This window comes from Hyaloscypha bicolor (genome assembly GCF_002865645.1).
Source record: "Hyaloscypha bicolor E unplaced genomic scaffold K444scaffold_116, whole genome shotgun sequence".
Lineage (NCBI taxonomy): Eukaryota > Fungi > Ascomycota > Leotiomycetes > Helotiales > Hyaloscyphaceae > Hyaloscypha > Hyaloscypha bicolor.
In genome coordinates, this window is record NW_020194618.1 from 741,654 (window position 1) to 758,100 (window position 16,447).

The 16,447-nt window shown below is 29.9% G+C and overlaps 1 protein-coding gene across 1 annotated transcript; it reads left to right on the forward strand.

The window, feature by feature from the left end:
- Positions 1-15,156: 15,156 nt before the first annotated feature.
- Positions 15,157-15,456, forward strand: K444DRAFT_615047 (uncharacterized protein). Its single transcript, XM_024880642.1, has one exon. The coding sequence runs from the start codon at positions 15,187-15,189 to the stop codon at positions 15,403-15,405; it is 219 nt and encodes a 72-aa protein (XP_024734547.1). The 5' UTR covers positions 15,157-15,186; the 3' UTR covers positions 15,406-15,456.
- Positions 15,457-16,447: the final 991 nt, after the last annotated feature.

The following is a 16,447-nucleotide window of genomic DNA, read 5'->3' on the forward strand; positions in this document are numbered from 1 at the left end:
TTATAATATAGAAGTTTCAAATAAAAGTAATTCGGAAATAATAGTTAGATATTAGCTTTTAGTATTAATAAAGAAATTAAAAAAGAAAGAATTTAAAGAAAAAAGAAAAGATTATAAAATAATTAAATACTAGCTTTTAATATTAATAAAAGTATTATTAAAAGTATTAATAAAAGTATTAATAAAAGTATTAATAAAAGTATTAATAAAAGTATTAATAAAAGTATTAATAAAAGTATTAATAAAAGTATTAATAAATAAAATATTAGTAAAAAATAAAAGCTTTTAGTATTAATAGTAAAATCAAAAAAATTTAAAAGAAAAATAAAGGTTTTAAAATAAAAATAAAATAAAATAATAGTTTTATAGAGAATAAAAATACTAGTATAAGATAATTATATTATTATATAATTCTATATTTACTTTTATTATTTATTAAGAATATATATTTTTTAGAAAAAAGTATTATTTAAAATTCTTAAGCTTTTCTAATTTAATATCTATATATTTAAAAAATAAGAAATAAATATAATTATATATACTAGAATAAAGGAATTCTTCTTATTTAAAAATTATAATTATAATATTACTAAATATAAAAATATAGAAATTTATATAATAAGCTATATATAAAAATTTAAAAAATTTAAATTATCTCGAATTATTTATAATTAATAAAGTAAATTAGCTAACTATATAAGTTAAATATAGTTTAATTATTATTAGTATACTTTGGCTTTTATAAATTAATAAAAAAAAGAATATTTTTATTTTTATTTTTATAATTATAATACCTAAAATTATAATTTTTTAATATTTAAATATATTTAATTTAAAGCTATTAAATACTAATATTTTTATTTTCAGATATTATTTATTACAAATTTATTCGGGTTTAAATAGTTATATTAAATATATATTTTTATATTTCAAAAATAAATAATAAAAATATAATTATACTAGCTTTAATTTTAGCTTTAATTTTAATCTCTTTCTAAAAATAACTTTAATTTCAATATATAATACTATTATTAAAGCTTTCTTTTATTAAAAATATATTAAATATAACTTTAGATAATAATTCTAGTAAAAGCAAAAATAATAGAAAAGATAATAAAGCTATAAATAAATAGAAAAATAATATTTATAATATATTCTCTAATAATTTAGACTTAATTTATAATATTCTTTTCTATTAATATATTTAATTAATAAACTCTTCTATTTCTTAACTTTTTTCTTATATATAACTTTCTCTTTTTCTGTTTTTTTCTCTTTTATAATAATACTTTAAATTCTTTATATTATCTAATAATATTACTAAAATAATAAAGCGAATTAATAATAAAGCTAAAGTTAGAAAGATAAAGCTATATTAGAATAAGAAACTAAAAGAATTAAAGAAAAATAAAGCAAATCTAGAAATAAGCTTAATATATATTTATAGAACTAAATTCTTTTAAGCTTATATTACTTATAGTAATAAAAAAAAAACTAAAAAGCCTTTTTAAATACTATATAATTATAAAAAGTAAATTTAATAATACTTATATAAATTACAAATATAATAATAATAATAAAGTTTATATTTTCTATTAATTTAATACTAATTCTACTAAATCTAGAAAGCTTTATTTTATATTTATAAAACCCTTTATACTAAAGCTTTAATTACTTATAAGATATAAAAAGCAAATATAAAAACAGATATAAGATTAGAAAGTAAAGAGAAAGAAGATAATAGTAAAGAAAGAGAGTAAAAATATTAGAGAAAAAGAAAATAAAGAAAATATAAATAATTTAAGTAATATAAAAAATATAAAAAATATAAATAATAAAAGAGATATATTTTATAATTTATAGAATTTGCCTTATAGACTATATAAGTATTAGTTTACTAGTAATATATAGTACTATTATATAGTTATAAAATGCTATTTATATAAGGTTAATAAAGTTATTATTTAGAAATAGAGATTATAATATTATAGTATTAATATATAATCCCTAAATCTACTAAGCCTAAAAGGGTCTAGTTTACTAGTCGAATTACTAATAAGATATAAGGTTATATAACTATATCTCGTATTTTATATCCTATTACCTATATTCTATTACCTATATCCCGTATCCCGTATCCCGTAACTATATATATAACTCTCAAAGAAATAGTTATACTAATACTAGAAACTCTCTAAAAAACGCGAAAAATAGTATCTTTCTCTAATTATATATAAATTCCCTAATCCGGCCTAGTACTAGATTCCTAAATATTCTATATATCTATATTACTTCTAAGGTTTTAGTTATATACTAAAGGCTATAGCCTTTTATATATAACTTCTCCTCCTATAATATTCTCCTATCTTATATATTTATTTTCTGTTCTATTTATACTTAATTTATTTCTTTATATCTAATTATATAGTATTTATATTAATTAGGTACTTGAGGGCATTTATTAGTTTTAATTTTATTATAGAATTAGTAGAATTCAATTCTTTCTTAATTCATTTAACTTCTATAATCTCTTATTATTTATATATCTAGTAAAGATATATTATATTAATTATTAGATACTTTTCTCGAGTAGTTCCTAATTTAATAAGACATTTATATAATAACTTCGAATCTATATAAACTACTAGTAATAGTTCTATTTCTAGTACTTTATTAATTATAGATTTAACTAAAGTATCTATATTAAAACTATAAGCTATATTATAGAGTTCCGAAGCTAGAATACTTCTAGTAACTCTCTTGTATTTAGTAAAGAACTAGTAAATAATATTAGTATATCTAGTTCTATTTACTAGAACTAGAATATATCCGATTTAGAAAAAGAAATCTCTATTATTTATAAATAAAGTATTTATAAAAATAATTAAATATAAGAACTTTTTTACTAGCTTTACAAATCTCAGTTCTCTAGTAATATTCTCAATTTACTATTAAATATACTTATTAAGTACCTTTATATTAGTTTCCGAAAGTTTAATAGCTTAAGTAGTAATTAATAGGTTATATAAAGCTTCTAGTTAATAAACTAATATAATATATACTTCTCTAGTATATTAGGTAATATATTAGTCCTTAATAGAGAGATCTTAATAAATAGTATCTCTATTACTTATAGTAATAGTATTTTTTATAGAAATAGTTCAGAGATTTTTATATTAGTATTTCTATATAAGAATAATTCTAGTAATATTTATATAAATAATATCTTTATTAAACTTGAGATTATAATTAATAATAAGGCATTTATATTTCTTAGCTAAGAACTTAGTCTTTTAGAGCTTTAATTACTCTGTTTTTATAAAATTATTAGTTCTAATAAATAGAATATTATTAGTTTAAAGGCTAATAATTTCAAAGAATTACTTACTATAGAAAAAGTAAGAATTATAAGTTAACTATTCTATAATAAGCTTATTAATATAGTAGGAATAGTAAGTTTTAAACTAGTAGTTCCTAGCTTCCGGTATATTATATAGTAGTTTTATAACTTTTAGAACCGAATTATTATTTAGATTTAGCTCTCTAGTAAGCTTATAAGATGAATTAATATAAAAATTATAGTTAAGTAAGGTTATTAATTAGATATAAACTTGTAAAATATTATATAAATATAGTTCTATAATATTTATTATTATAATAGTAATACTAAGAATAATTCTCTAGCTAATATATTAAATAGTAAGTAATTATATTAATACTATATATTTCTTATTATTATTATAAGCTTAAATAACTAGTCTCAATTTCTTAAACTTTCTTTCTATATTCTTATTCTTGATTTTATTAATAAACTAGAAGTTAAAGATATATATTTCCTTTAATACCTGAAATCTGGAAGTAACTTTAAATATATTCTTTTCTAGAAGGCTAGTAACTTTAACTTAACGGGAGTTCTTATATAAGTTATTATCTTATAGGAATACTATAATATCCGGATTCTTATAAGGATGTCCTCTATTATACTTTAGTAAAATAGCGGGAATAATAGAAGGAATTATACCTGTATTACCTTTAGCCTTATTATAAAGTTCGGGAATAGGTTTAGGTTCGGAGCTATTAGTAATAACCTTAATATTTCCTATATAAAAGGGCTTTATAAAAGTTAAATAAAATATAGTATTACTATATAGTAAAACTAATATATAGTTCTTCCTATTAATGGCTACTAGCTTATATAGCCTATCCTAATTACTAGATTAACTGGTATTTCCTTTATATTATATAAGAATATCCGAATTTAAGAAAAGTTTATAAATATTAGTAATACTAGAACTATTTCGGGTATTTAGAGTATTTGTAATCTAGTATCTAGCTTAAAGCTTCTGAATTTCCGCTATTACTTTCTTAAGTACTACTAATTACTATAATATAGTTAGTAATAGGGTATTATATTTGGCTATTTAAAGTAAAGTACTATAAACTAAAAGAATTAGGATAATACTATTAGGTCTAGTAAAATTATTAATGGCCTTAAAAGCTATTTAAAATACGGTATCTTTATTAATTTTATTAATTTCGGCTATAATAATAAGATAAGTATATTAAATTAGGCTATAGTAATATTTTATAATTCCGATAGAATTATAAGCTTTTATAGAAATGATTTTAATCTTGGTTTTTATAGTATTTATAAGCTAAGCGAATTTCTTACTAGTAAACTGCTTTCCGATATCTACTATAATCTAATTAGAAGGGCCTAAATAGATATTAATCTAATACTACTTTAAAGTATCCCAAGTATATAATATACTAATATTTTAAAGCTATTAGCCGGCTTAATATTAAGTGCCTTTATTAATAATATAAAGTATAAACTTACCGGAAATATAGAAAATATTAATAATAATAAAGTAATTAAAGCTAATATTATTTCTTAGGTTAAACTTAAATTATTCTAGTAATTATCCGAATTTCTAGTATTACTTATAGTACTTTATAAGATACTTAAGGGCTTCTATATTAATATTATAGCCTATTTATTCTAGTATATTTCGGAGCTTACTAATAAATAAATAACTAAAATAGTAATATAGATATTATAATTTAATCTTTATAAAAAAGTAAAAGTTATAAATAAAGAATTCGGAAATAAAGCTTTATAAAATAATATTTTAAAACAAGAAAAAGTATTTAAAATATTATATTATAGATATAAAGTATTTATTAAAAATAATAAGATAATTAGTAAGATTATTAAAATAGACCTCTAGCTTATCTATATTAGCTAAGCTAAATAAAAATAGAATCTTTATAAATATAATATAGAATTATACTTATCTAATTAGTATTCTTATTATTATAGATCTAATAAAGGATATAGATCTGATATTAAACTAGATATTAACTTAATCTTTAATAATTTTATTAAGTTAGATATTACTATTAGTTTACTATAAAGCTTGGAATTAGTTAGAACTAGTAATTAAGAATCTAGAGGCTCTAGTATTAATTATAATTTTATAAAAATAGTAAGTATTATATCTTAATATATTATTAATAGTAAATATCTAGATATCTTTTATTTATTTAATAGGCTTTAAAATATAATTTTTATCTATTATCTAATATATAAGGAAAAGAAATATAAGGTTATCTATAAGGGTATTAGTTATAAAAATAGTAAAAGCAGGGGTTATAGGAGCGGCTAGAAAGCTCTTAATAGAAGTAAAATAGGAATTAGAATAATATTTCTTTCCTTTATTCGTTTTTACTAGTAAGGCTTTAAAAGTATTATCTACTAGTTTGTTTTTATTACTTTTATTATTATCTTTTTCTTTAAATTCGGTAATATATTATATATAAGTATTACTAAAGTATTTATTAAAGTTATAGGTATTTCGGAATCTAAATTAGTAGATATTTTTACTCTTAAATCAAGCTTTCTTAGCCTCTTATTTCTCTGGTATATACTTTTATAAGTAATACTCGGGTCTTTTATATATAAAACATAACTTCGGAATATAATTATTATAATTACAGAACTTAGAGTAGTTATTACGGGTTCTAAAGTTATAACTAGGTCCGTATTAATAATTTCTGAATAAATAGTAATTTGAAAAGTTTTAAGAATAGTATTATTAATTAATAAAAAGAATCTGGATATTAATCTATTATTTCTTCTTATAAATAGTAATAGATAATTAGAGCTTATTAATAAGCTAGCCGAGATTATTAGGAAAGTCCGAGACTATATATTAGTATACTAGTAAGCCTTAATAGGAAGTAATAATCTTATTATATAGGAATTTAGTAGTTTATAAAATAGAAATAAGGCTATATTATAATTTATATAAGTTATTAATTAATATTTAAATAAGCTCGAATATTGTCTTTTTAGAATCTTTTATTATTATAGTTACTAAGGTAATAGTATTCTATTTATCTAAATTTTAATAATAGTAATTAGGGCTTTTAAAGAAATTATAAATATTTATATAGGCTTTTTTATATATATATTAAAAGAGCTAGTTATTATAGAAGTAGTTTTATACTAGTTCCTTTAATATAATAGGAAAAGCTCTTACTAATACCTCTTCTAAGAGCTCTATATATTAGTAAATATTAAGGAAGATAGTAAGTTTTTAGTTAAAACTACTATTAGTTCTATTATATTTCTATATCTTAATATATATCTTTATTATTTCTCTAATTAGCTTTATAGTAAAAGGGCTAGCTAAAGAGCTATTTAGAAATAATAAAGATAATAAAAATAGTAGGAATTCATTATTACTAGTTTTCTATAATCCGATACTAGTAAAAGTAATTATAGATAATAAAGAAATATAAGTAATAATTGGTTTAGTTTATTAATTTCTTATAATACTATTATTAAGAGATATAAATAATGAGATAATAGGACCTATATTAAGGTCTAGTCTAATAGTAATAATATTAGCTATAATTCAGATATATTATTCTTTTTCCTAAATAGTATTTACTAAAGACTATATAATAGTAAGTTCCCTATTATTTTATTTAATATAAATACTACTATATTATAAAGTAGCTCGTAATTTATATAGTATATATTAATCTAGATAATTAAATATTTCGAAGTTAAAATTACTAAAATTTTCTTTAAATAATTTCTAGAAATAATTATTAGTTAATTTCTTTATCTTATACTAGAATAATCTAGTATTAAGGTAATCTAGAACTTCCTTATTACTATAGGTAATTAGATTAATACTATCTTTCTACTTCTTTATCTATATATATTTATTCTATAGTTCCGCTATATTAAACCTCTAGAACCAAGTTCTTCTTAATATATATATAATTTATAATAAAAGAGATTTAAAAATAAGGTAGTTTATAATAAGTTTATAAAAAGGGTTTAGTAATAAAAGTATCCAGATTCCTGATTTAGATACTAGATACCCTAGATATCTAGAAATATTAAAGGTATTAAAGTAAATATTTTGCCCTTAAATATTTTATCTATAACGAAAAATTTAGGAAGTAAAATATTATAATTCCAGAAAAATCTAAAGCTTAAAGAACTCGATTTAATAGTAAAATTGAAGTAGTAGTTAAAGAGCTTTAAAAATATATATAGGGTATATATTCCGGAGAAAGTATTCTATAGATATAAATATTATATAAATAGAAAAGATAATTTTTAAGAAAGTAATCTTAGAACTAAAAGAAGTTAGTTTTAAAGAATAATAAATAATTAAATAAATAAATAGTTAAATGGCTAACTACTTATTAATTAGTAAGAACTAGAGTTTTCTCTCTTAGGCTACTAGATACTTTATAGAGTTAATAAGTAATTCCCCTCTTTAATAAAGTAATTATTAGTTCTTAGTAAAAGCTAGTTATTTTCTTCCTTAGGCTACCGGATACTTTATAAAATTAATAGATAATTCCCTTCTTTAATATAGACTAGTTCGTTTTACTATAGGCTACTAGATATTTCTTTAGTATAATTAATTCTATTCTCTAATCTATAAGTACTAACTAATTAGTATTAGTTTACTAGTAATATATAGTACTATTATATAGTTATAAAATACTATTTATATAAGATTAGTAAAGTTATTATTTAGAAGTAGGAATTATAGTATTATAGTATTAATATATAATTTCTAAATCTATTAAGCCTAAAGAAATCTAATCTACTAGTCGAATTATTAATAGAATATAAGGTTATATAACTATATTCTATATCCTATATTCTATTATTTATATTCTATTACCTATATTCTATATCCCGTATTCTGTAACTATATATATAACTTTTAAAGAAATAGCTATACTAATAATAAACTAAGAAAGAATTAGAAATAGTTAAAAATAAAGTATATATATTATACTTTTTTTTTTAATAAAATATAATAGAAAAAAAGAATAGAAGTAATATAAATACAAAAATTAGAAAATTACTTTTTATTTTTCGGTTTTATTTAATAGTCTACTAATAGCTTTAGTAATATACTATAGCCTAGAGTTTTGAACTATTAGATAATTAAACTTATTAATAGTTCTTATATTATAATTATATCTATTTATAATTATATAAATTAAAAGTACTTTTATTATAGAATTATTAAAGAATACTTATATAATCTTTATTTTAGAAGAAGTTTCCTTAAGCTTCTTTTTTAGCTATTAATAAATAAATTATCTAATATAAAAAATAATATCTTACTATTATAATTTCTAAATATCTAATATCTAAAATATTTAGCCAGATATTAGATATCTTCTAGACTTATATAATATAGCTGTTTTATTAAAGGAAATATACTTGAAATATACTAGAGATATTTAGAAGACTAAGCTTTTTTAAAACTAATATATTATAAAAAAATTTTTTTTATAAGCCTTTTATATTCTAGTTTTCTCTTTCTTAGCTTTAAATTATTTTTATAAGAAATCTTTTATCTTATTTTCTAAGCCCTAAATACTATATTTATAATAGTATTTAAAGCTTATTTTCTTTAATTCTATAGAGAATTTTAAATAAACTAATTTAGAATTATTAGAAATATAAGTATTACTAAGATAATAGAACCTTAGAAATATAAGTAATAGACTTTAAAATAATAAAAGTAAAAAGCTTTAGAACTTTTAAAGAAATTAGGTATTTATATTTCTATAAATATATATTAGTAATATATTAGAAATCTTTTTAAAAACCCGAAAATTAAAGAACCTTAAATAAAAGCTATTCTTTAACTAAATTCTAGAATAATAAGTATTTATAAGCTAGTAACCAAACTACTTTTCTTAAGCCCTATTCTATAATCTTATAGGTCTTATATATATACTAATAATAAAACTACTAAAAAATATATAATAAAAAAAAATTATAATAGATTAATTTTCTAAAATATTATATAACTAGAAACTATATTAATTTCTATTAAGGCTTCTAGTAAAGCTTTTACTAATTTAGATTATTTTATTAATAGCCTTTTCCGAATTAAATATTCTATTAGTATTTTTAGAGAATTTATAAATAAGTTTATAGAAATAGAATTCTCTATTTTTATTTTAAAGCTTCTAGATACTAAGAACTATATTATTACTAGAGAGTTATATAAATAGGCTAAAAAGCTTAATATCTTATTTTTAGATATTGTTATATATGGCTATTATATAACTACGATCCAGCCATTTAACTATAATTAGGCGTATTTACTGTACGGTAAATACTGTGGTCTTTTGGTCCAGTGAACTGTGGTGCGAGCCTAATTCTCACACATTACAGAGTATTCACCGCTCCGGTCCACTGAGTAGTTGAGTATGCATGCACTTCTGCCCGCAAGATTGGTTTAGGGTTTTCCCAGTCTTGGAGATGGCTTTAGGGGCGTCAGAGACCCTCTATAGGGCTAAAAAGGACCCTTTAATCAATTGCACGCAATTGAGATTTGCGAAATCGCGATTTTTGGGGATTCCTTTGGGGCTTAAGGTATAAGTGGTTCGCTTTGCTTGGAGCGTTTCCCCGGTGCTCCGGGACGTCGCTTGGCGAGGGGGGAATAGTTGTCACGTGTGGCTGTCACGTGACTACGATCCAGCCATTTAACTGTAATTAGGCGTATTCACTGTGCGGTGAATACTGTGGTCTTTTGGTCCAGTGAACTGTGGTGCGAGCCTAATTCTCACACGTTACAGATATTAATATTATTATAAAAAGTTATTGAAAAAATATTTATAAAGCTATTTTATATAAGAATATCTATAATTATAATAAAACTATTTTCGAGAATATTAAGCTTTATAATACTAAACTCGAGAATAATATTAAATACTATATAGCTATAATTAATCGGTTTATAATAACTCTAGTTATTTCTATTTTATTTACTTCTATTATCTTTATAATTCCGGCTACTTTAAACTCTTCTCTAAAGAATTCCGAACTATCTTTTACTTATTTCTATTTAGAATTTCTAGTATCTTATATTTTCTTTAGAAATACTAGAGTTACTAAGTTTCTAGATCTAATTCTCTTTACTAGAAATTATACTATCTTTAATAACTAGCTAGTCTAGATTAAAAATAAGCTATAAAGAAATACTAATTTATATCTCTTTAAGAATTTCAAAATTATTTATATTTCTAGTAAACTTACTAGTAATACTTTTACCCTAACTAATTCTTATATAAATAACAATAATCCGAATTAGTACTATTAGCTTTTAGAGTTATATTTTTATTTAAAGAAGCTATACTCTAGTTAAGTATTTTAGAAATTCTATATTTTCTTCTTATAATTATTTATAGAAAATAGTATTAGTCTTTAAGATATTAAATATAAACTAAATAAAAAGCTTTTACTAAAGCTCTAGAAATTAATATATTTATATTATAATAATTCTTCTATTAATATTATTTACTTTACTTAATATTATATTACTAATAATTAGTAAATTAAAGCTATATATAAGAAAACTAAAAAGTATAAAAAGATAAAAGCTATTTTAGTTAAGTTTATTTCTAGTACTATATCCTCTTATAGGAAACCTGGTAACAACTCCAACTGGCCGTAAGAGGTTCATAGTTACAAGCCTTTGGTATGTTCGCTCATATAGTACTAGAAATGCTTTCTATAAGGTCTACGGGGGCACTAAAACACCGCGGGATCAGGGACCCGGGACTGCTTATAGAGGATGTCTTTTACCCCTCGTGGTTTTTGGCCTCTTTTACAAGCAGGACTCTATATATAAATATCCTATAAGCTTAGCACGTCCCCATACCCCATGGGAGGTTTATAGGAAAGCTAGTTTCTTCTAGTTTTCCGCTGGACGCAAATAATAATAATCATCATCATCATCATTATCCATGTATATGGACAAGCACTGCAATTTTAGCGTGGACGGAGGGAACGAGTGTGTGCCGATTCCTGTTCAAGCACCAAGCATAATGCATTGGCAATTTGTGCCGGAAGGAGCACGCATACTCGGAAGCACTGCAATTTTAGCGTCCAAGTAAGGAACGAATATGAGGCTGACAAACCGGTTCCCCTCGTTGATGCTAAAATTGCAGTGCTTTGTTAACGCTAAAATTGGAGTGCAGTGAATGGTTCGGTTATTTAGCCTCGCGCCCGATGAATTCGTTCTCTCCTTCGACGCTAAAATTGCAGTACAGAATACACCTATAATTAAACATTGTTTTTATATTTTTTTTAGAAGGAGAGATACATGCCCGGGTAATTACAACTAATAAAAGCTCCGCAGTCTACCCTAAACCAAGGCTATAGAGGTGTTCCCCAGCCACCGTATATAAGAGTGCCTGTAGTCCATACTTTGTAATATCGCTCTGCCCTTTATATAGTTATCGGAGGATATAAGGTATCTCAATTAATGCAAGTTTAGGTATGCCGACCCTATAGCTAGCAATATACCAGCCTCTACAGTATCTAGTATATATAGAGAAAGTAGAAGCGTAGTATATACCTCGTGCTCCCTCTTTTTAGCCCGTGGAACTTTATATAGTGTCCCAAAACTACCTATCCGTCCGTTGTGATGCCGTAGCAAAAGCCAAAACTGGGAAGAGTGACAAGAAGACGACTTCATGCAGTACTGCAATTTTAGCGTCCAAGGACTCAAGGAGAGAACGAATTTATCGGGCATAGGCTGAAGAACAGAGAGCGCTGGTTACCGACTGCACTGCAATCTTAGCGTAAAGGAGAGGACGAGGGTACCGATTCAGCAGCACGCGTTTGGCGTGCCCAACTTTGCACTGAAATTCTAGCGCAGTGGAGAGAATGTCTGTGGGGTAATTCCCACGCCAGGGATAATGAGTCGGGCACACCGCAAATCACTGCAATTTTAGCGTCAACTAGGGGAACGACGACTCGCCAAGCCCGCGAGCACTGCAATTTTAGCGTCCAAGTGAGGAACGAATATGAGGCTGACGAACCGGTTCCCCTCGTTGACGCTAAAATTGCAGTGCTTTGCCAACAAACCCGGCGTGGATATCGTCTCTCGTTAGCGCTGAAATTGCAGTGCGGTGAATGGTTCGGGTCTTCAGCCTCGCGCCCGATGAATCAAATTCGTGCGCTCCCTGGACGCTAAAATTGCAGTGCTCCATGGGGTCTGAAACGACCCCCGAAGGCACGACCACATGAACCTCCTTCCAGCCAGCGGAGTATTGCCATCACACAGGCCACGTGCGTCCACCGGGGGCGACCGATGCACTGCAATTTTAGCATCAACGAGGAGGAACGACGGCTCGCACACCGACAGTCATGTGTTGGCAAGAGGCTCTGGGAGCCGCACTGCAGGCTCCACCCATGCAAGATCTGGGATAAGTCGTCAAGCCAGCCTGCCCCGTACTGCAATTTTAGCGTGCACGAGGCGACTCAACACCAGCCTCCTGTTTTTAGAGAAAAATAAGGTCACGTGCGAAGCCGTGCGAAGCGGGTGAAGAGGTTCGAACGGGTAGGGGAGTGACTTGACGCAGATAGCAAAAGAAGGTAGCTTCGAGGGAATTCTTTGAAATCCTGCAAAGATGCAACTGACCAGCCACTAGACTCATATGCAACTCAGCACTCGCTGACCTACTGTAAAACATATGCAACCTCCCACAGCATCTCTGAACAGCAAGAATATTTTCATGTCTTTTATTCATCTCTGCGCCTCACTATTCACACCCCACCACTATCGAAATCCAAAACTACATACATACATCTCTGACCTCACCTCACCTCTCGCAACATCGACATCGATGGAACGAAAAGCAAAATGCAAAACGTAGACTCCATCCTTCCCTCGATATCTCAAGCCGACCTGTGAAGCGGCGAGTATATAACAGAAGGGAACCGGCACCAGGCTATCCACACTCGATCATCACAACCACACACATCACTTTATCCTCCCCACCATAGATCTCCTTCTCTCATTCATCCAAAACCACAGCAAGCACCAAGCAGGAGATCTCCGCAACCACCACCAAAATAACATCATATCCAATCAGAGATCGAATCCACCACCGTCAATCGAGAAAGCAAAAGAAGATCGGCACAAGGCCAATCAAAGCGCACAACGAAGCGAAAGAGCAAAAGTGTTGTGAAAAAAGATGTGCGCGGAATACAGGGTATGGGCGAATCGAACGTGACAAAATGAGTATGCCAAACAAGCGAAGAATGGAACGGGGATGGGGAATATCTCTTCATCCGGGAGTTGTATGTTTGATTTTCGCTCAGAGGTATCGTATCGAAGGTCAGGGAAGGTCAAAGGGGAAAGTCATCAAGCCGTAAACGTCTATCGCTCTGTCCTAAGGATAGGAGGGAAAGAGAAGATAGACCCGTAATGAAGGAGAGCGATGTTACGCATCGTCGGTTGCGGGGGTATAAAACGTGGGGCAGGATGTCGCATCGTAGAGTTTGTATAAACAGAGGGTAGATGCGTCGCATCAGAGAAATTGGGTTTGGATTGGAATGCCGGGGTTGCTGAGGCGCTTGGAGGACATCCGTCGCTCTAGGAATTGAAGATCGCAGCCCGAGAAGGAAGAATGTCAACACCACCCATAAACACCACCCGTCATCGTCAGTCGGTCATGGACAGTAGTTCGTTATTCTTACAGCAGCGCTGCAGCGATCATGACCAGGACGCTTGCGCCGCCGGCATACATGCCGTTCAGACTCGATGCCGCACCCATGTAGTTCGCAGGTATCGACTTCGTCGGTGCACTTGCGGAGGCGCTCAGGTATGTTGCTCCTGTTGGGGTCGTGGAGGTCGTGGAGTTGGTTGCGTAGGTCGAGGTCACGGCGTACACTTGCGAGACGGTGATGGTTTTCGTGAGCGTCGCGGTCGAGGTTATCGTTGTCGTGGAGGTCGTGTCTGCGATGGCCAGCAGAGGGAGGAGGAGGGCCGTAGCTAGTGACGAGAAGCGCATTTTGAGGTGTGTGAAGAGTGTACGGAGAAACGAAGGATAAACGTATGTCCACGATAGTGATATCAACAGCAGTGGATGCGATAGATAGATGTGATCATCGAATGCTTGCGCCGAGCGATAGAATGTTTCAATATATTCCTTCCGCGATCAAAGAGATGCTTTGGGTTGTGTTCGTGCGTCTTGTTTCGAACTGTCGTGTGCTTGGGCTGGCGTGCGCGACGACGGAGCTGAATCGAATCGAATCGACGATGAATTGTGCCTGTCTTAAAGAGCGTAGTGAGTATAGCGTGCTTGCGTTATACTCGGATAGCGATGGTATCGATCTTTCAAAGACGAGAATAGACTTTGCCAACGAAGTCTGGGGTGCGAAAGAGCGAATGTTTGGAAGGAAGGATTGAGGAAGGACTGGGAGGGAAAGGGAGGGGAGCAGTGGGGAGTTCAAGCGAGCGAGTTGTTGGGCGGCGCTGAGGGTCGAGATGGCGTGGGACGGGAGAGATTATTTCGAGGTGGTCTGGGCACACGCACACGCACACGCACAGCGGCAATTTGCAAGAGCCAAGAAGGCAGGACCGGACAGGACCAGACGAGAATATGTAATGTACAAAGAACGGGTGGCCGGCCATTCAACCTGAAGCCGGCAACACCACAAAACCAACAAGGAAATTGTAAACTCGCCGAGAAACAGTTCACCAGAAGAAGGAGGTGCTGAGGTGCTGAGGCTGATCTCGTCCGGTGTTGAGTGCGGTTCGTCGCATCACATCAAGGCTATCCTCGTGGCATCCACTGGCGCAAGTCTCTTCCAGTCTTGGTCCAGGCATGCAATCTGGGGGTCCTCCCAACTCTCCAAGGGGAGTGCTGGCACTGCTGGCATCCTCCAGGCTGTGGCGGCAGCACTCCTCCTCCGACCAACAGCCCGAAATTGGCCCAGATTGCACTCCATCCCCAATTCAATTCCTCCCCCTCCACAGGCGATTCCGCCGTGTCGCCTTAATTTTAATTCTGGCAGGGAGTGCGCAGCAAGGCACATGGATGTGATGAAACCGACGTCGTCTCACTGGTTGGCCACCCACAGGGCTGGTCTAGCGGCCGCGGTTCCTGGCCTAGCGCAAATCATCTAGCAAAAACGCTTTACCCTGTTCGGCTGTTCCTGAGATCCGCCATCTTGGCCACGAAGGATCCCGCGAACCAGAAGCGCTGGCGAGAAAATCTCAGATGAAAGCTCTGCTAGGCGCGGGCAGAAATCGACAAGTGAGCATCGCGCGGGGATGGGCGATAACGATGTCTTGTGCAACTGCAACTTCCACTTGACTTTTCTTTGCGCTTTTGTTCATGATCTTGATCCGTTTCTCGATGTGTTTGTTGGTGACGAGGTGACGATGTGATGTGCAGGTTGAGCGATGGCGGGGTGGCTGAAGTTTCAAACTCGTGGTGAGAGCGCCACGTGTGCAAGCATCCAGTTCATCACCGACCGCCCCACGCTCTGCTCCGACGAAGATCACAAATATGGTGGTGGAAGGTCTCTCTCACTTATCGCGGTGGATCGTGTGGTCGCGCTTGGGCAAACGACAGCGAGATTGCGCAGCTCCCCTGACTCAGGTGACTTTCCCCTCCTTTTCATCTGATCCCGAAGCGATCAGGATCAGATCAAATCTCGCAACCGCATGTTTCCAGATCCAGCCTATGATCCCTCTGTGCTCGGCAAGCGATAATAATCAGGCGAGATCCTCCGCCCCTGCTGCTTCCTCAGCTGCACGGGTATTTGTCAAAGGCATCACTTTTTCTATTCTCAGCTTCCGCACATTCCTATCCGTCTGTGGGGCCGCCTTCGCCACCAACCCTCCAAAAATATCGCAAACTCAGTAAGCCTGTTCTGTAGCACCTCGTGTGACTGCGTTCCTCTTAATAACGTTCCGTTGAAACCTTCCTAATCTCGTTCCTCGCCGTCGCTGCGTCAAGTCATGTTTATTTCTAGGACATGGAGACATGACGGAACGTGCCCATGCCCAAGCAACACAAGTCATTTCTCCATTCTTGGTGCGCCGTCAAACAGCTCGTTCTCCACAGACAGACAAACATC